A 22,700-nucleotide genomic window follows, 5' to 3' on the forward strand; every position below is an offset into this window, starting at 1 on the left:
GGACTTGTTTGAAACGATTCAAAAACTAAAAGGACTTGTTTGAAACTTTTGAAACTTAAAGAACCACTTTAAGAAAAACGATAAACTTAAAGGACCTTTATATACATTTATCCTTAAACTTATACTTCAAATTAAAATGAAAGACGTAACTCAAATGCAATCAAAATTTTAAAAATAGTACTATTAGAGTATTGCTTCACCCAATGGTTGCTAAGACTTTTCTCAAGAATTTGACATGTTGCAATGAAAATTAATTTTAAATATTTAAAATGTCATTAGTAGACATTTCCAAATTCACCAACCATGACTTTGATATGTACATAGTTTTCCAGATTAATATGTGACTATAAAATGAATACAAAGTACAAATATTTCATCCAAGAACCATTCTTCTGTCCTAAAAATATTTGCAATTCTTGTCATAATAATATAATTATTTTCTAGCTAGCAACAAAGCAAATGAGTATATTGCCTCATTTTCTTGTTATACCATTTCCAGTTCAAGGACATGTTAACCCCCTTATGCAATTCTCACAAGTTCTAGCCAAACATGGTTGCAAGGTCACTTTTCTACATACTGAGTTTAACCATAAACGATCGAAAACCGGTGTTTTCGAGCAAGACAAGATACAAGTGATGACACTCCCAGATGGTTTGGAATCTGAAGATGATAGAAGTGATATAAAGAAAGTTATTTTATCTATTAAAAGCACCATGCCTTCTAAACTTCCAAAGCTTATAGAAGAAGTTAATGCTTTGAATGTTGAGAGCAAGATCAATTGTATTGTTGTTACATTTAATATGGGTTGGGCTTTGGAAGTGGGACACAATTTGGGGATCAAAGGAGCTCTACTTTTTCCAGCTTCTGCCACTACTTTGGCTTGTGGTGTTTGCGTACATAAACTTATTGAAGATGGGATTATTGATTCTCAAGGTAATAATTTATTTTATTTTATAAATTTTACAATTTAAAATTTTGGAATATAATTACATAAAGCTAGTTTATTATTCATTCCTTTTGTTGTTATGATAATTATATCAACTTTTCTTATTTATTTATGAAAAATTTTAAGAAAATAAATATACAAATGTTGCGTAAAATATTTTTGATTAGTATTATTAAAATATTTTTATATTACAAAATATAAAAAAAATTAGAGTAAAATTTATATGAATTAAAATGACATATTTAATTTTGTTTTTAAACTAAATAAGTTGTAACAAAAAAAAAACAAATTAAAATTCAAGTAAAACAGACCACAATCCTGAAGTAGGAAGTTGTTCAATAAAATTGTGGGAATGGGAGCCAAAAGACTATTTCTCAACAAAAAAAAAAAGAAAAAACCTATCACCTCAATTATAACTTAATTCACTTATGATTGTTCTTTTTAAAATTAAAAAAAAATGTTGATTATGGTTGATAGACACATAAGATGGGTAGGGGTAAGTGAGTTAAGCTAGGATAGTCTGTTCAATGATATCTTTGTAAACTCCCTAATCTGGATTATAGTACTATATATAGGATCTATAATCAGGGTCATTCTTATGGGTTCGACTCTCATAGTAAATTAGCATTTTCAGTACAATAAAATATAATTTTTTTAAAACTTTATAATCCTTGGAGGCAATTTATAAGGCATAGAGGACTGAAATAAATGTAAAACTTGAAATTTAAGAGTCATATATTAGCATCATATGCCAAAATTATATACCAAAATTTGTCAACATTCAATGTCCAACATATAACAAAAATAGCAATTATATATTTCAACATCCAACATATAACAAAAATTTTCGACATTCAACATATATCAAAATCATATAAACAAAATTTGCAATTATACACTGGCATTTTAAAAACTAAATACTAATAAGCATTCAACAACGTATAAAATTCATGTAGCTAAACTTCATTTAAAAATCAGAATCAGAAGAACTTCTAAACATGAAACGAAATAAAAAAATTAAGTGAAAGAGAGGTGAAATTTACCTAACGGTGTCGTTTGGATTTGCGCTCCTCCATTGTGGGAATTTCTAAAACGAATGGTTTATGCGGAAAAAAATGATTGTTGTGATTCTTTCAATGAAATAGCTTCCAAAATTGGCTTATTAAATGATTATACAATTTGGAGGTGGTTTGAAGCATCAAATTTAATCCAGAAAGGAGAACTAAAATCTAAAAGAAACCCAAACGCGTAATGAAGAAAGAAAAAGAAGAAACCTATGTTTTTATTTATTTGAGGGGGTGGGGGTGGGGGGGGGGGGGGGGGGGTATTAAATTATAATTTTTTTAGGCCCATAGGGTTTTGGAGGCACGACATGGTTGAGCTATTTGCACTCCACCAAGATCGAGTCTAAACCTTAATTTAATCAAGTAATAACGAAACTACAACTACTATTTAATGGACACACTTGGTCGAACTATTTAAACAAACGGTCTTGTTTCATTGTTTATGATTTCTGTCTCTTTAATCTTTTGTTACTAGTTGTTGAGGTAACATAATTTCGAGCTTTGGTTGAGTTCAACATCAAATATTTCATGATCTCGTTTTGGCATTGCAGGAAATCCAACCAAAAAACAAGAAATTCAAATCTCCCCGGATATACCTATGATGGACACAACAAACATCCCATGGCGTGGCGTAGATAAGATCTTATTTGATAATATGGTGCAAGAGATGCAAACTTTAAATAATTTTGGAGAATGGTGGCTTTGCAACACTACTTGTGATCTTGAGCCTGGTGTATTTTCCATATCACCAAAGTTCCTACCAATTGGTCCATTGATGGAAAGTAACAACAACAAAAGTTCATTATGGCAAGAAGACTCAACTTGCTTAGACTGGTTAGATAAACAAGCACCTCAATCAGTCATATATGTTTCCTTTGGTAGCTTGGTAGTAATGGACCAAAACCAATTTAATGAACTAGCCCTAGGACTTGATCTTCTTGACAAGCCTTTTCTTTGGGTTGTTCGTCCTAGTAATGACAATAAGGTAAACTATACATACCCTAATGACTTCCATGGAAGTAAAGGTAAAATTGTTGGTTGGGCACCACAAAGTAAAATATTGAATCATCCAGCCATTGCTTGCTTTATAAGTCATTGTGGATGGAATTCTACCATAGAAGGTGTACATGCTGGTGTACCTTTCTTGTGTTGGCCATTTTCAGTTGATCAATTTCTCAATAAATCGTATATTTGTGATGTGTGGAAGACTGGACTTGAATTAGAGAAAGATGATGATGGTTATATATCAAGGAAAGAGATAAAGAAGAAGGTGTATCAAGTAGTTGGTGATGATGACATAAAGGCAATGTGTTTGAAAATGAAGAAAATGACTATTACTAATATAGAAGAAGGTGGCCAGTCATCACATAATCTCCAAAAGTTTATTACTTGGGCGAATTATTAATGTGTTTATAATCTATTACTTGTTGTTTTGAATTAGTGTTGTTCTCTTTTTTCTCTTTCTATATATGTTCACAGATACTTCTCGAATTAGATGTGTTCTGGTCTCGGACACACGACACCACACTTATGATTACCTTGAATTATGTTATTTTCTTAAATTATTATTTGTGTCGGTGTGTCCCTGTTGTGTTCTGTGTCCATGTGTTTTTGTACTTCATAGACTGAATGTATTATCAAACACTAGTGTCAAAACCATTCTTAATCGGGATTTGAATCTTAATTTATATTTGAGAGTTTAACCATTCCTCTAGACCCAACTTCGTTTCGTTTGTAGAGTAATATTCTCCTTTTATGGAAATCAAACATAATCATCAATACTATTTTGAGAAGAAAAAAAAATTACCTCCGATTGCTTTCCTATCTTATAGATTAATTGATTTGGATGTAATACAAATTGATTTAGAAATTTGCCTCTGTTGAATGAAAAATAATTTTTTGGGCCATTATGGCTGGTATGTCAGTTTCAAGAACCTCGTTGATCCTTGAAATTGGCTAGAGCAATTGGTCCACTATGTCAGTTTCATGAATTTTAGAAACCATAGCAAAACATTAGAGATATTTGTATGCATCAACAAACTAATGTCTTATATACATCAATGCTAATTTCATATTAGTATATTTAAAAAAAGAGGAAAAAAAAAAATAACCCATCAAAACTATCGGTGTCTAGAGCTATATCCTAATTCATGGAAAAACAAACTCTAACTTATCCCAAAAGGATATTTGTTTTAGCAACAATGCAGCCAATACAAATAGCCAACAAACTATAGTTGAGTTATTGCAATATTGATGAAGAAACAATGAAATCTATAATACCTGAAAAGTTTTTCGTTATATATCAAATTGCATTATATGATTTTGAAAAAAGAATATAGGTGGAAATTTGGGTGCAATATGCACTTCATCAACCTGAGTCAACTAGAGGATTTGAAACAGATACCTCACACTTGGCTCAAACCTTAAAAGATTAAGGGCTTGTTTGGATTGGTTTTATTGGAGCTTATCATTTGGCAGTACTTGTAAGACTGTTTTATATAGCTTTTAAAAACAGCTTATAATTTATATGAAAACGATTTGACTTTATTTTACCTTTTATTATAGAAATAGCTTATACAAGCACTTATATTAAGAGCTCTTAATTTATCCGTTTATATCAATAACAATCTTTAGAATGCAGCAAGATCATATAATATTCTAACATATTTTTTCCATTTTTACTCATGGCATAAAAGAAATCAAAACATTTATACAGAGAACTTCAAAACAAGAAAACAAGCAGTCAAAAGACATAGCATTTTGGCCGCATTAACAAATACGCAATAAATTAAATGAGAAAAGAAACTTTAACATCCTAGCTACTCAAAACTAGAAATTTGTCTAAAGGAAAAGAAACTTGTCCAAAACAAAACAAGAAAGCAGATGCTTTGAAACGATTGAACGAAAACACAAAAAATCAAGCTTCTGTGTTTCAATCAAACTTTATTAATTGCTTCATCGTTCTCTTTACAACTGAGATTCACACTACCTTCAACGTTATTGACACCCTTGTACCACCGAGCACAGAACACGTAGACGACAAGGTTAAGAGCACTTAACGCTGCGATGAGGTAGAAAAACCAATCCATGTGCCCATCATTCAAGTTATTCGGTATCCATCCCAGTTCTTCGCCTTTAGTAGTGATTTTCATCACGGATTTCACCATCATGCTGCTAACATAGTTTCCAAGAGAAATTGAAGCCATACAAAGTGAACTTCCAAAGCTTTTTATGCCATCCGGGGCTTGACCATTGAAGAACTCCAACTGACCCACATACACAAAAACTTCTGAAGCCCCAACAAGAACATACTGTGGAATTTGATAGAATATACTCAAAGAACTAGCCTTCTCTTCCGGCTTAACATGTTTAAGCCGTACAAACTCTGTTGCACCAGCTGCGACCATTGCAAACATTCCGATAACTAGGCCAACTCCCATTCTTTGAAGTTCACTTAACCCCTTAGGATTACCGCTTAATTTTCCGGCCAAGGGAACAAGAACTTGGCGATAAAGTCCAGTACATACAAGGACACTACCTATATCAAACACAGACATGGTTGCAGCTGGTAAGTGAAACTTTCGTACCTTGTTGTTCATTGCATCGCCTTGTTCGACAAAAAGAGAAGCCATTTGTGTAAATACAACAGAGTAAATAATAGTGCATAGCCAAACCGGTATCATTCTCAACACACATTTGGCTTCCTCTACTTGAGTTACAGTACAAAGCCGCCATTGGTTCCCGGATTCATTCCCGTCTTTCAATGTCCATGTTGCTGCCTTGTCCATGAATCTGCTCAACTCAACATATATATAAAAGATAAAAAATTAGTTTAAAACTTATATCTTGGGAGTGAAAATGCATACTTTCACTGAAAATGCATAGAATTAAATATATTATATATGTTATACTTGCTAGTTTTCGAATGCAGTAACATATGTACCTTATATCTTGAGAGTGCAGAATCTTTCTGCTTCCTTTGATGGCGGATTCATGGCCGTCAACCTCGTAAAGTTGATCCTCCTTGGCAGGTTCAACATTCCACTTCCTAGCGGCAGCAATGAAGACCTGAATTACTCTTATGACAGGATTCCCACACGCCTTAACATAACGATATCTTCGAGATCCTGCTAAGAATGAAATCAAGGCTATAATAGCAGAGGCTAGCGAGACACCGAAACCCAATGTCCACATACCGGAATCTTCATAATAAACCAAAATGGTGTTGGAAAAGAGTGATCCAACATTGAGTGCAAAGTAAAAGTAACTAAAGAAAGCCTCTCTCAAGTAAGTGTTTTGAATATTTTTATCATCATCATCAAATTGATCAGCTCCAAAGGTTGCTAAGGTAGGTTGATGCCCTCCATATCCAAATGCAACCATATATATTGACAAATAGAATAGGCCTGTTCCCAATGGAGTTGGTTCGTTGCAAACGGTATGTTCATTACCGCAACCTAATGGTTTGATCAATAACAACCATGATGTCAAAGACAACAGCCCTAAACCCTGCATCAAATAATGCATATATCTTCAAAATCCATTCATTCATTAATGGTTCAATTATAAGGTACAAAAACAAAATTAATGCAAGTGATCTTCAATTTTATTCATATTTAATTAATGATATTTGGATAAGCAACTTAATTAAGCTCTTGTAGCAAGCTATTTATATAACAAATTAAAAGATAGAAATCATCTGAAAACAGTTCACAGATAAGTTGTTTTCATAAACTCTCTCAAACAGTCATACAAATAGTAGATAAATTCAAATCAAGTCAATGCAAACAGTCTTGAATTGTTCAATACATGCATATAAAATCAAAAAAGAAACATTATAGTAGCATACCAGAACAAAAAAAAGCTGAAAGATAGTGCAAGTTAAGTATCTTCCCCAATAAGAATCACTAAGGAATGCTCCCAAGAGTGAAAAAATGTAAACAGTTCCAGTCCACTTGCTGACATTGTTAGCAGCCTCGGCACTGTCTTGACGAAGGACTCTTGTTAGGAACAGAACCAAGTTCACTCCAACACCAAAGAATGCCAGTGTTGCCAATGCTTGATTAGCTGCATTCGTTCATTTAATTTCCACTTAGTTCATTTAATTACAATTACCATGTATATATATTGATAATGATGAGTCAAATAATTAATGATTAGTTTACAGTACCTAGCAAGATGTATGCAGTTTTCCATCCTCCTTTTCTCTTCCCAATTGCCATTTTTCCATTAACATGATTTCCTTCTATCACCTATTTTAATTTATTTTTTATAAAACCAAACAGTATATAACCAAACATATATTATTAATATATAATTGACGAATCCTTCACTTGGTTCGAAAATGGCAATGTTAACGACATTCACCAAGAATAACTAACTAACTAACCGACCTCAGCTGCTTCAATCTTGTCAGGATTGACAGTGTAGGAGGCGACTGGTCCTGCTGGTGACATCTGCATACACATACATACATCAAAACCATCCATAAGATAATATTGCATTCATTCAACAGATGTAAGATTCAAAGATTGTTTGTTACCTTATTGTTTCTATACAATAGATGTAGTATGTGACTATCCTAATATTCAAATTCTGATGCAGTCTATTATTATGTCATTTATAGGTTGGGATATATATTACATTTTAAATCAATCAAGAGAAACATTCCCTACTCAAATATTATTTTGTGCCATTCTTTGTGAATTTTTTAGTGACTTCCTATATAATAAATAGTATATGATGCTATAAAACACTTCAGGGAAATTTCGTTTCTAAAAACAATGACATGTGATTATGTATTTTTCTTTTCAATTGTGACATATTTTCAAGAACTTCCATAATACATTAGCTAGTACCTATAAGCATATATAAATAGATTGACACCAATAATGATTTCAGAAAATAAATTAATCGAATGTAATCATATATATTTGCGAACGAATGAATGAACCTTTTGCAAAATTTGGTGACAGATAAAGTGAACTCTCCCGGAATAGTGTCAGATTCTGGTGACGGAGAAGAGAAAGAAGCAGTAACCAAGAACACCAATATTATTTCACAATAAGAACAGCATACACTAGTCTTCGTGTCGACACTTTTTGTCATTTATGGTTCAAACTGTTGCGAAATACAGTAGAATACAATACTCAAACCAAAGACAATAGAATTTGTTGTGTCGTGAAAACCAGTATCCTGAAAGCGAATTCGGCAAGAACTCGGTGCAATTTAAACCAGTATTCTATGAACACATGCACTTGTGGTCTGGGTATGAAAAGCACAGAACAATTTGCCCAAATAATTGATAAGTGAAAGAAAGAAAAAATACTAAGAAGAGAACAGATTCTGCTTATTTTTTTGAAGTATGTGCTCTTTTTTATAAAGTCTAAAGTCAAAACTGCATCCCTATTTTCATGCAACAGAACTATCACAACTCATCACATATTAAAATGAGACCTAATAATAAGGAGTTGCCAAACTGATTGGAAACAAATAATAAGCATTTCGTGCCATCTCTTCCACTTGTTAGCTTCTCAATTCTCAATTGCATTTTAATTTAATTTAATTTAGTTTCTTTATGGTCTAATAATATAATTTTTTCAGCTTATGATCTTGTTACTCATACACAACATGAATAGTGGCAATCCAAATTGTTACAAAAGCAATGGAATCATTGTACATGCATGATTCTCAAATTTTTGTGCTGCATGCAGTTGTCTGGTGCAATTGGTGGTTTGGAATTCTTGGTTATTCGTGGTTGACCTATTTGATTCTTGAGCTTGTAAGATTGGACGACGAGGAATTTAACATGATCAATTTAAACTGATTGTTGAGACTGGATTCACCCACTTTACTAACAATTGTCTTAGGTCAATTTTGAGAAAATGACTCATTCGATAAATGAGATCGTCATGTTGACAACCCAGTTCACACTGTAATGCAATCTTTTGATATTCACTTGTAACGACATCACAAAACAGTGTGTCGAATGAATCTCGTGATATTGCTAATAAAAAAGAATAGCAAAACAAAAATATGGGGGCCGAACCAATCCTAACAAATTAAGTAAAATGATAGTTAGGTATACAAAATTTATCTCAAAATATTTCACAGGACCGCTTTGTTGGAAAGATGGGTTTAACATTCATTTCAAACGCAACATTTTTAGCAAGATCCGTACTTTTTGCGAAACCTACCTTTGGATAGATTTCAAAATAATATAATAACATAGTTTCTATTTGTTTTATGGTAGCGTCGATGCACATAGTTTTTTTTTTTTTTTGAGAGGCTGATGCACATAGATTTCAATTGCAACTTTTTGCTAAACATATTAATAGCAAACAAAACATCTTATCAAGATAATAAATTCATGCAACAAAATATATGAGTCATTTGTTCTTCATGGTTCACATATGCGATACAATAAAAAATTATCAAAAAGTATTTTGCCTCTTTAATGATGTTAACAACTGACCTTCTAACATTGTGACAAAAGAAAAATAAATTTATTTTAAATTTTATGTCCAAGATAATGCTAATGAATTTTATGATTCTGAATGTATTTCCATTATCAAGGGTTTTACGTTTTTCTTTTGTATTTTAATTTTTATTTCACAATTTTGCGTTTAGTCTTTAATTCACAATTATATGTTTTTGCTATTTTGTGTTTTGTAAAGAATAGAATGTGACTTACACATCTATAGTAGAACGTGTTACACAAGTCTGCTTGAAATGCTTCCATGATATGGCTCCTCCATATAAAGTAGAAATATATCAACTGGTGGAATTGATCTCATTATTATCAGTAATCTAATTTGTATTAGAAAATCATTTTAACACATCAATTGATATCTCACGTACTCACTTTTATGCTCTCTTATTGATAACATGCATTCCTTTATGTCGAGGAATTGGAATGTTGTGTTAAGAAAACTCTTGTACAAATCGGCATGCTAAATTGGATGCATCGTTTTCTCATGAGTAGATCACCCAAACTTATCCATCTCTCCTCTTGAGATACTTTTTAGCTCATGTTAGGATAACTTTATTCTACTGTCTTTAGTTTTTTTTTTCCCTCTTTTCTTGTTGCCATTGTAGTCGTCCCATTGATAAAAATAACACATGTTTAGGTTTTCTTTTACAAATACAAACATATGCATTGCATTTTTATATCTAGGCTAAAATATAGTTTTGGTTCCTGCAAATATGTCTCGTTTTGGTTTTAGTTCCTGTAAAAAGAATTTGTTGTTTTTGATCCTTGCAAAATATTTTGTAGGGACCTTTTTAAAAATTAAAAGATTTTGCAGGGACTATTTATCTAATAAATGGGTTCGGTCATCATGTGTCACGTGTGCAAATCATCACAAAAGTGAGGTCAGAGACTAAAACCAAAACGAGACATATTTGCAGGGACCAAAAACAAAAAAAAAAAATTATAGAGACTAAAACCAAAATGAACGGTATTTACAGGGACCAAAACTAAATTGAAGTGAAGAAGCATACGAGAAACACATAAGAAAATGCACCAAAGTTTTGTCCTAAAAATATATATTTTTTTTTAATGACAAATGTTGGCAATTAAGTTGTTAAAATTAGAACAAAAAATATATAAATAAAAACAAGATCAAATGCTTATAATAATAATAATAATAAAATATAATAACACTAATAATAATAAACTTATGAAGAAAAACAATCCTTTATTATAAAAGCTAAACTTGTCAAGCTGGAAGTTAGCCCTAAACACTCTAAGTTTTCCCTCCTTTGCCAGCATTTAATGCGATCATATCTCCTAACTAACCACTAAACTCTGAAGCATTTATCATGACCTTTCATATACCTTTCTGCAATGAATTAATATGAGATTCAAACTACTCAATCAGCATCTTTTATGTACACACATAATTATGATTCAAACTCTCCATTCCAATATATATATATATATATATATATATATATATATATATATATATATATATATATATATATATATGCGCAATGGCACCCTCCTTTGTTTCCGGTTTAGATTCAGCTATAAAGAATTCTCTCGATGCATCATTGAACCTCTAATGGCTTAACTTAGGCAAGTTTCTATATATTTATTTATGCAGCTTGTAATTATGTTTTTTTGTTAACAAAGATTTTGAGCAACACTCAAAGGGTCATCCGCTTGGACATCAATTATGCGATAAGCTTAACGGAACTTGCCATTTACTCATGCAGAGGTCGATTTTTTAGAATTGTTTTTTAGTACTTTTCTTTCTTTCTCTGTGTTGATTCTCATCTGTACACCTATATTGATGTGTTTCTTCTTAATATTTATGTCACAGATGCACTACGGGAGGGATGGCAATTGGATCCAAGCCCAGTGGACATCCGCAAAAAATACCCATGATGGACGGATAAATACCCGCATTGTTGAATATGGGCATGGGCATGGGTAATTATCCACAAATTTAAACGGGTATGGATGCAGGTACGGGCACTCTAGCACCCACCCTGCCCCCTGCCCGAACATTATATATACTATACCAATAATTTTATTTATATTAAATTTAGTTAATTAAAGTATTTGATATTTATTGTAATATGCACTTATTTTTTATATTTTAAATGCTTTTATTTGGCTAAATAATATGATGTGTAATATTTGATATGTTGATTTAGAATATTTCATATCGTATTTTAAGATATTTTTTATTATTTATTATCTTTTTGTTGTGAAAGTGCGGGTAATGGGTTCGGGTACGGGCACTTAAATACCCATCGGGTATGGGGACGGGCACCAATCTTATTGCCCACGAGGGTATGGGCTCGGGTATGAGGATTTTTTTAAAACGCGGGTACGGGGATGGGCACTATAGTACCCTGTCTAATGGGTATCCATTGCCATCCCTATATGCGATTATCATGTAGAAGAAGATCATGTCTATATGCTGCTATTGAAGCTCAAGATAGAATACGGCTCCCATCACAAAAGGGTTCAGATTACATGGTATGTCTTCAAGCTAAGTTTAAGTTTACATATATATATTTTTTTTATAATTGATGTGTTTACATATTTTATTATAGAGGCTTACGTGTGTTTGTTTGTTGTGTAGGGATTCACTTATCCTGAACTATTTAATGATATCATCCACAAAGAATGCAAAAAACTGAGCAATTAAGTTTGGAGGAAATTGGAAGCAGTGTAACAGCTTATTTAGTGTCATAATCTGCACTCTAACATCTTTAATATATCGTTCTATTTCTAAATTGCGGTAACACTATTGCTAGAAATGAATTATGGGTAACAACACGTAAATGAGAAGAAGAAAATAGTTCATTTCATTAATCAATTGAATCCATTAAGCCAAATATAGAATAATTTATCAATTGGTAGTCCAACAACAGCTTATTCAGTATAATTTGCACTGTAACAACTTTTAGATATTGTTCCATTTCTAAGTTGCGGTACAACTATTGTTAAAAATCAATTATGGGTAACAACACGTAAAAAGAGAAGAAAATAGTTTATTTCATTTATCAATTGACACCATTAAGCCAAATATAGCTTATTTAGTGTCGTAATATGCTAGTGCAACAACAACTAGCTTATTTAGTGTCGTAATATGAACTCTAACAACTTTTTAGATATTGTTCTATTTCTAAGTTGCCGTAAAACTAATGCAAAAATTAATAAATTATCTGTAACAACACCTAAATGAGAAGAAAATTGTTCATTTTATTGATCAAACCATTCATAATTCGGTGCACATCCCCCAACAAAAATGAAACGTATACAAAACTTATTTGTTATATCCCATTGATATAAAAATAACACATGTTTATTTTTTATTTTCCAAATACAAACATATGCATTAATATAGGTAAATCTATTTAGATATAGATTTCTAAAATGGATTTGTAGCATAATGATGTAAAACACCTACATAAAAATTTATTTAGAAAATGACTTTGTAGCATATTAATGCAAAAATCCTACGCTTAGCTTTAGAGGTGTGATATATTTTTTTGAAGGAAGTGATTTTGATGGTTGATAAGTAATATTTGTTAAAAAAATATTCATTTTAGGGTCTATTTGTTACAGATTATAAAGAAAGTGATTTTGAACCTTTTAAAAAAATTGATTTTGATATTCAATCATTTATAGATTATTTTGTGAAGATTTTTTAAAAAAACTAGATGTTTTATGTTTGTTTACCAATATGAAAATCACTTCTTTTATGAACTTTTTTTCCACTCTTTTTATGGGATATAAAATAAATTCACATCCAAGAATAAAATTTAATAACCTTATAACAAACATAAGAACACATATATTCTATCCTTCTATTTCCACCGTAAAAAGAATATTTTTATTTTTTGTACAACGACAATTTGAAAAAAAAACACCCCTTAATTTAGTATATATCTTAACAATATATAAAGGGGATACAACATTTTGAGTTGAACAAACTGTTGGAAATGTAGGTCTTAATATAAACAGATTTCATAATACATGTTCAACAATTATGAATCAATAGCGGAAGCAAACAAAACATTGAACATGATTATGATCGGATCTACGACATGTTTGATTTATCAAGGATATTAAGAATTAGGGTATTAGGAATACCTGGATAAAGCTTTCAAGGCAACCCTCTCATCAACAACGATAACAAAAGAGAGAAGATGATCTGAAACACACAATAGAGTTAGCGGCGGCTGATTTGGTTCTTCCTCAACCAGTACCTTTATGCCTCAAGTTCTCTTCAGATGGGGAGAAGAGAGAGTTTGCCGTGTACGGTATATTGGGGACCATAGCCTCTTTTATATTGGATGACCATTAGGGTTTCCCATTATTCCGTTAATGGGCCATCCGGACATCCACTCATTGAGTCCATATCAACTAATTAAATATTTAATTAATTATCCAATTAGAAATCTAATAGCCTTATTACTTAATTTGATCACTAATCAACTAAGGCCCACAATTGATAAATAGCTAATATAATTATTGTTACGATATTTGCCCACATAATGATATATTGGAATATAATAAATAATAAAATATTCCAACAATCTCCCACTTGGGCTACATATCTTAATAATTATATCAGAATTCTTTAGGCGCGCAACTGAATGCTACTTATCTTTAGATTTCAACTTTACAATCTGGTCCACCTCATACATTAATAATGGGACCACCGCGGCTGTCGTCACTGACGTATAACGTGACGGAACCCCGACGACCACCATATCAATGCACTTGATGACATAGATTGATATGGATGAGTGGCATGGAAATTTCATGTAATGTGATCTCCGAATCATGCCTATTTCCATCTGATCCAACTAAAGTCTTTAATGAGATCAAACTGAAGTTTTGCAAATTTAAAATTTGCACAAATGATACAGAAATGGTTATAACAATAATAACCTCATGAATTTTATTTCTGCAGAAAATAATAACATAAATTCTGTATCAATATCAAAACAAAAGTATAGAACATAAAATAAGAGACTCCCACTAATCCAAGACATCCTTAATGACAACAACCACATGAAAGACCTTACGTGTCATGTCTTTGATTAGTGGTATAGCTAGCATAAAGTTTGTCTCTTTGTGTTCTATCATTTAACAACAAAAGGTAATGAACCTTGTAAACTTTGTTATCAAATAAATATACAACTGAATTATGTCACTACATAACTTTAGTGGTCTTTCAATACCTTTAACAATATACAACCAAGTGACATAAATACTTACAGTAATTTCCTGAGTTGGGTGTGTATTATATACAAACATCCAAAAGCAAGAGTCTGACACACAAATGATCTCCAAATTGTCAGATTTCTAATGTGAGTAATAACTCTCTTGTTCTCTTTAATAATCCTTATGGTTGCCTTTTCAACAATTCAAACTTTGAATTGCTCAAGTATCTGCCAAACAATCTTATTATATACATTATTTTCAAATGTGTATAATAAAATCATACATAAAAATCCTATAGGCAAAGTGTAGGAAAATACTTAAATTTCTGAATACATAAATTTCCTAATGGGCAATATTTGAGACTGAAAAGTCTCTCTCGATGATTGAGATCATCCAAAAAATTATGTCATTTTATTTTCAACTTTATTGATATAACTCTTTTGTGATATCCGAATAATACCTTGAGAAGAATCTCTAAGTATTGAAATGCCTAATACAAAAGAGGCGTCCCCAAGATCTTTCATCACTAACTTTTATTAGAGATTTATTGGTTTCACATGACAAACATATATCATCGTTGACTAAATAAAATATAATTTACACATTAAACTTGAAATATAAATTTTCTCCCACTGAGCTTACTAAATCCACAATTCTCCATAATATTATCTCAAAACTAAATGAGACAATTGCTTCATGAGAATTTGTGGTAACACAAAAAAAAAAAACAAATTTCTTAACTTATAAGTGGATTTCATGCCTTTTTAAACCATCTACTTTGTATCAATTGATCCAAAGTTTGATTCAGTTGCACCATATTGCATCATTAATGTCATCATTAAGAAACACTATATTGAAATCCATCTTATGCAGTTCCAAAATTATAACAATCAAACTAGTATCATGACTGTCCTAATAGAGTCTTTCATTTAAACTAAATAGAATTTCTCTTTTCAGTCAATTCTTGATGACACTAGAATCCCTAGTTCTTGAGGGTGTTGAGTTTGATCTATATGAAATATTTTCTTAACTTGATTGAGAGGAAGAACAATAATGTCCTCATGAGGATCCAAAAATACTATAATAATAGTAACTATATGAATTAGTTTAGAACTAATTCTTCCTCATTCAATTTTGTTTTAAAACCATATCTCTCCCCCAAACTCAATATCCTAAAGAAAGCTTAACAATTTATGTCTCAAAAAATTTCTTAATTTGTGGGACGAAAAACTTATTGTATTCAAAATCTTAAACAATATAGAATGTCACAAGTCATAACTGAATTGACTCTAATAATTGAACTTAAAAGACACATTGAATCATCATTTGAAAATAGAACTCAAAATATCTTGACTTATTCAAAGAAAAATAAATAAATAAAATTCAACGATGATTCACCAAATTGTCTTTTAAATACAAAAAAGCTAGTAACAACAATCTAAAATTGGTTCAAAAAAAAAAAAAAGAATAAAGCAATCTTTATCGACTTTGTCCATTCTAAATTGATATATCTTTCAACATCATTGGACATAAGTCAGTCAAGACTACCTTTCTTTATTGGCCTTTATCTTTTGAGGTATTTTCCGAATGAGCACTATTTTATTTTCTCTTGCTTCAGCCTTTCCTTATTTGCACACTTTATGAATTGATCATTTAAATGATCCTTTCTAACTGTAACAGTTATTAACTTAATTGTGCAAAGATAATACTAAATACTGAATTTTCGAACAAGTCATATGATAGTCGAAATTACTGAATTTTCGAACAAGTCATATGATAGTCGAATTTTTAGCATCTTAGCAAGATTAAATGTTTACATAATGTGCTCCTAACATTTTCTTTGCCTAATAATCTTAATAGAATACTCACTCTCCAATGAGAGCTTGTCTTTCTCTGTATTGCTTCAAAAGCACCTTAGTTTAAGCAAAGGAAATATGACAAAAGAAATTTGTCATCTTAAACAACACCTCTAATATATACAATATTTTAGCTTAATGATCACACGTGACCAACGAAATTTGGTGTATACCAACTAGTCAAACTTGATTCTCACATTAGGTACTGAATCTGTGAGAGAATGTGAGTTTCACCACCCTTATCTAAGGTCTAGATCCAAGAACAATATTAATATTATTCTTTAATTCCTAAAAGAACTTTTAAGAGTTAAAATTTAACTCAAATTAACAGATATATAAACTATATTAGTTTAAAGAGAATAAGAGAAGCAAAAGTACTCACCAAAATACCTAGTGCACCATCAATATCAAGTCTTCTGACATTAATATCAATTGCTAGTGGTAGTTTACAACAATGATCAAACAATGACAATTTACTTTGACAAAGAATAAATTCTTATAATTGTCACATGTTTATCGTAATATATGTGAATGTAAACTCTTAAATAATTAAATAAGTTTACACTAACACAACATCAACACACATGTCAGTAAAATATTAATAAATGTGCTTCTTTATTTGTAAATAAAAGACCTTAACAAGATACCAAGTGCACCATTAAAACACAATCTTTGGATTGCTAAGAATTAACTGCAAGCGGTACTCTCAATGTAATGATCAAACATTGATGATAAGTCCTGTCAAATAATAGTCACCTTTGGGCATCCTATTATCCACATGGATAATTACGTTATAATCACCACATATTTACCATCACAGGTATGTAACTATCAGGCCAAGTTGTGCCTTCCTTGGGGCCGACGACAACTCGCATAAATGATTACACACTATCTTTTGTAACTTCAATTAAGTCGAATCTACGCAACAGAGGTTACTTGGGCAACATTATTGTTTCAACCGACTCAACCGCAGTCACTAGATAATCTTAATATATATTAAATGAGGTGATAAGTCCTATCAAATAATAGTTACATTCAGGTATCCTATTATTCACATGGATAATTACTTTATAATCACCATACATTTACTATCATATGTATGTAATTATCCAGTCAAGTTGTGTCTTCCTTGGGGCCGACGACAACTCACATGGATAATTTCATACTACGTCTTTTGCAAGTTCAGTTGAATCAAATCTACGCAACAGAGGTTACTTTGGCAACTTGTTGCTTCAACCAAAACAACCGCAATTACTAGACATTTCACAGCAAATTAAATGGGAATGATATTAAATTTACAAAGCACTACTGACATAGTGTATGCTGAATTAGTCCATTATGTTGTTAAGCAACCATAAGGTCACTCGACAACCCTTAAGTGTGAAGACAAATTCACGAATTTGAAAGAAGATGAAAGTCACAAATCACACCAATGTGTGTATGAGAATACATTTACATATATCGCATAAAAGCAACAACAAACATAGCATGAAATATATTCAAAATGCATGATAAGACAAAATATTATTGTAGAAAACTTAATAACAATAAACTCTAATATGATAATCATGCTATAACCAAATATTCAATTTCAAACTAAAAGAAAATTGAATCTTATATACATCAAAATATTCATTCCTGCCACAATTGATTCACGTACCAAATGATTCTTTAAATAAAATAATGAATAACTCTAGACTCAATTATTTCCTAAATAAGGAAACAAACTTTATATGTTTATAAATAAACAAACATAACTAGAATTAATATTTTTTCCAAATTAGAGAATTCAATCATTATCTTTTGTACTACCATACTATACCACAATATTTTGAGATCCATAAGTAAAAGACGAGAAATCTTCCACAAGTCTATATAATAACCAAATATATATATAACAAATTTATTTGTTAATTTCTCAAAATAAACTGTTAATGCATAATATGTGTCTTGTCAAAAAAAAAAGTACATAATTTATGTGAATCAAAACCAATTTCAAATAGAAATCAAATGGAAGGCTCTAAACAGCAGAACATGGGTAAATTATAGAAAGAATTCTCACCTATATGAAATTTCCAAACACCAACCAATATCCTACTTTTGAAAACTTTATGCAAACCAAATACTCAATGTACAAAGGTCAAACCAAACCAAACAAAATATGCTTACGAGCCCTTTTTCAATTAAAATTCAAACCACCAAAAAATTAAGATTTATATATGAATTAAATCTTCATAACAATTCAATTTGGTCAAACTAAGCAATCACTGCATATCAATTTTCTCAATACAAAGATGGCTGATGCTGAAGGAGCCACAAGCGTATAACATGCTTACCCAATTAAAATTGAATAAAGCTAATACCGGAACTGAATTAAACCCAAATATTGACATAACAAAAAAATGTAGAAAGCCAATACACGATTTTAATTTATAAATATATATCTACCTTTGAAATTGCTGGATCAAGTGAAGGAAAAATTGACAGTATGTCACTATTTAATTTATAAAGGCAAGCTGAATCATCATCGATCCACTATCAACAATCGCAAAATATTTATTTATGATGATAAACTAAATTAATTAATACTGTCCAAGACAAATACGTGTTGGAAAAAAACCAAATACGACGCAAAGCAAATAATTTTCTCAAGTTTTATCGAACACAATCACAATAAACACAGGCACATCAATTCCAAAAGTCAAAGTATGCAAACTCAATATTTAATCAGGATGGACATCGAGGACTGAAATTAAATGCACAAATGTTTGTCACTTCAATATTAAAGAAAACAAAAGCATGGATAAATTAGAGTCAAATAGGCAATCGATGACCAAAGATTTGCAAACGGCACATGGATAAACGAAAATTTACAAACGACATCAATAACCGAAAAACAAATTCACATGTAGGTTTAGAACAAAAAAAACTTCGAAAAACAGAATAGGCATCGATGACTAATAGTCATCGGATACATATATATCAAGCCACAACAAATCAAATCATAATTCCAATAGATCAAACATAAACACCGCTCTGATACCACTTGTTGGAAATTTAGGTCTTAATATAAATAGATTTCATAATACATGTTCAACAATTATGAATCAATAGCGGAAGCAAACAAAACATTGAACATGATTATGATCGGATCTACGACATGTTTGATTTATCAAGGATATTAAGAATTAGGGTATTAGGAATACCTGGATAAAGCTTTCAAGGCAACCCTCTCATCAACAACGATAACCAAAGAGAGAAGATGATCTGAAACACACAATAGAGTTAGCGGCGGCTGATTTGGTTCTTCCTCAACCAGTACCTTTATGCCTCAAGTTCTCTTCAGATGGGGAGAAGAGAGAGTTTGCCGTGTACGGTATATTGGGGACCATAGCCTCTTTTATATTGGATGACCATTAGGGTTTCCCATTATTCCGTTAATGGGCCATCCGGACATCCACTCATTGAGTCCATATCAACTAATTAAATATTTAATTAATTATCCAATTAGAAATCTAATAGCCTTATTACTTAATTTCATCACTAATCAACTAAGGCCCACAATTGATAAATAGCTAATATAATTATTGTTACGATATTTGCCTACATAATGATATTGAAATATAATAAATAATAAAATATTCCAACACAAACCCCTCAACAACAAAAAAAAAACTTTTTGAGTTAATATTTGTTTTCTTCTCATTTTCTACTCATCATTTCAACTATTTTATAATTTTTATAATATTATTTAAATTATTAATTAAAATACTAGTTAAATCCCATTAAAATAGAAACATCCGAAATCAACAGGAGTAATAATTCATAAGTATTATTGGAAACCATAAAAAAACCTTTATTTTGACATTGTATATATGTAAAAATATCAATTAATAAATTGTAGCCTTAAACTATCAAAATGACAATTAAATAAAAACATAAAACTCAAACTCAAACGACAATTAAAAATGAACAAAAAGAGTAATTATATAAATTTTTCTCTATCAATTTACTATTTATAAAATGAAAATTATCTACTAAATTTGACAAAATTTGTACTAAATTAAATATAATTTAAAATGAAATTTAATGTAGGAGAAAACTTAGAAACAAATAAATAGTTAGAATTTAGGACAAAGCTTGTGTGATTTCCTTATGTGTTTTTTGTATGGTTCATAGCTATAAAAATATTTTATGTGACTATAACATACTTTGAAAAAATGGTGGATTCATGAAAAACATGAGTAGTTTAGTTAGGAATCATACGAAAAGCACCTAAGGGCAAAACTTATATGCATTTGATGTGGTTCTTTACATGAAATGTTTATAACTATCCATGATTTCTCAAATCCATAATTTTCTCAATTTTTTCTATAACCACAAAGTTAATTTCATGTGAAGAACCACACTAAAAGCACGTAAGAAAATGCACATCAATTTTATCCTTAAAATAAAAGTTTTTTTTAATGACAAATATTATCAATTAAGTTGTTAAAAGAAAAAGAAAAAAAAACAAGATCAAATGATTATAATAGTACTAATAGACTTATGAAGAAAAACAATAATAGTAATAGTAGCAGTAATTAGGGATGACCAAAACTTTAAACAAAAGTTATACATATGGTATCCGTAGATTAAATCCATCATATTTGTTGATAACTCTGCAACTATCTAGACTTATTGATATGTTATATTCGCTATAAATACGCATATAACAAAATAAAAATTAAAATGAGAAATTGGTGAAATACATTGTGAATATATATTTTTTGACAATAAATCTATTTGTGATTTGATCGACAATAATTAAAAATATATATTCTAAGAAATCATTACTTTGAAAGAAAAGAAAAAGAACAACAAATGCTTGATGAAAAATAAAAATAACATTCCATCATTTAATGGTTAATTGGATGAGTTTGTTAAAATATTTATGCAAATAAAATTTAAAAAAAATTGGTTTGGTTTGTTTATAATTATCATGCATGGAATTTCCAGCAAGGATAATGGCATCTAGATACAATAGAAGCAACGTGAAGGAGTTAGCAGTACTCTTAATAAAAAGATAATGGTCAGAGTATTGAATTGGTAATTAACCTTACTTTGAATCTTCCAAATGGAACCATTAGTATGATCTTTGATTTTATATATCCATATCTACACCCTATTGGTTTCACAGGAGGAGGTAAATCAACAAGTTTCCAAGTGCGAGTTTTCTCAAGAGTTGTAAGTTCAACCTGCATTGCTTGGTTCCAACAATCAAATTTGTTTGCTTCAGCATAGATTTTTGGTTCAATGTGAGTGGTAAGTGACAAACCAAAATGATAATAAGAATTATAGAAATTAGTAAATGACATATACTGAGAAATAGGAATTGGAGTACTATGTGAAGTATTACAAACATAATCATGTAAGTAAGATTGGAAATGTTTGATCCTATAAGATTTTCTAATAGTAATTGTGGTGTCAGGAAGAGGAGGTGGAAGATGAGGATTTTGTGTATGAATGGGGATGACATAATCTATAATGGGAGTTAGAGGTTTAGTAGGAGGGTTGACATGAGAAGAAGGAGTTGGATCAAAAGACTGAAAAGTAAAGTAATCACTATCCTTAGTGACTGAGGAAGAATCACCAACATATGGCAAGATGTTTTCATGGAAACTGACATGTCTAGATACACATATTTCTTGTAAGGTCAAAGAGAACATAACCTTTGTAATCTACCTTGTATCCCAAGAAATTAAAACAAATTTTCTAGCCCTAGGTTGTAGTTTGGCTCTATGATATTGAAGGTTTGAGGCATAGTTAAAGGCAACCAAAGACTCTACATGTTTTTATATCAAGTAAAGTGTCATATAATATTTGATAAGGAGTTTTTGGCATGGTTAGACACCTCATATTTGGATTTAAGAAGAATAATCCAAACATATCTACTATGATCATCAAGAATAGTGAGAAAATATATGTGACCATGAACTGAAGGGATGGATATAGGATCTCAAATATCAAATTGTAAAAGTTCAAAACTAGCATAAACATAAATATTACATAAAGAGTAAGGTAATTGTTTTTGTTGGTAAAAGTGAGATATGTCACAAAGAACTTTATTATCATTACTAAAAGATTGATAAAAAGG

At 30.7% G+C, this 22,700-nt stretch overlaps 2 protein-coding genes across 2 annotated transcripts; one reads left to right on the forward strand and one right to left on the reverse strand.

Annotated features, from left to right (window-relative positions):
- The first annotated feature begins 307 nt into the window (after positions 1 to 307).
- LOC11409174 (UDP-glycosyltransferase 83A1) lies at positions 308 to 3,534 on the forward strand. The gene is made up of 2 exons (XM_003621382.4): positions 308 to 934; positions 2,563 to 3,534. Exons 1-2 carry the CDS (start codon positions 460 to 462, stop codon positions 3,414 to 3,416), a joined length of 1,329 nt encoding a protein of 442 aa, XP_003621430.1. The 5' UTR covers positions 308 to 459; the 3' UTR covers positions 3,417 to 3,534.
- Positions 3,535 to 4,947: 1,413 nt separating this feature from the next.
- On the reverse strand, positions 4,948 to 22,272 carry LOC11421126 (protein NRT1/ PTR FAMILY 7.1). Its single transcript, XM_024770356.1, has 6 exons — positions 21,667 to 22,272; positions 7,405 to 7,467; positions 7,182 to 7,263; positions 6,861 to 7,078; positions 5,955 to 6,520; positions 4,948 to 5,803 (listed from the first exon to the last, which is right to left on the reverse strand). Exons 1-6 carry the CDS (start codon positions 22,270 to 22,272, stop codon positions 4,948 to 4,950), a joined length of 2,391 nt encoding a protein of 796 aa, XP_024626124.1.
- Between the last annotated feature and the right edge of the window lie 428 nt (positions 22,273 to 22,700).

The sequence above is a fragment of the Medicago truncatula genome, chromosome 7, assembly GCF_003473485.1.
Source record: "Medicago truncatula cultivar Jemalong A17 chromosome 7, MtrunA17r5.0-ANR, whole genome shotgun sequence".
NCBI lineage: Eukaryota > Viridiplantae > Streptophyta > Magnoliopsida > Fabales > Fabaceae > Medicago > Medicago truncatula.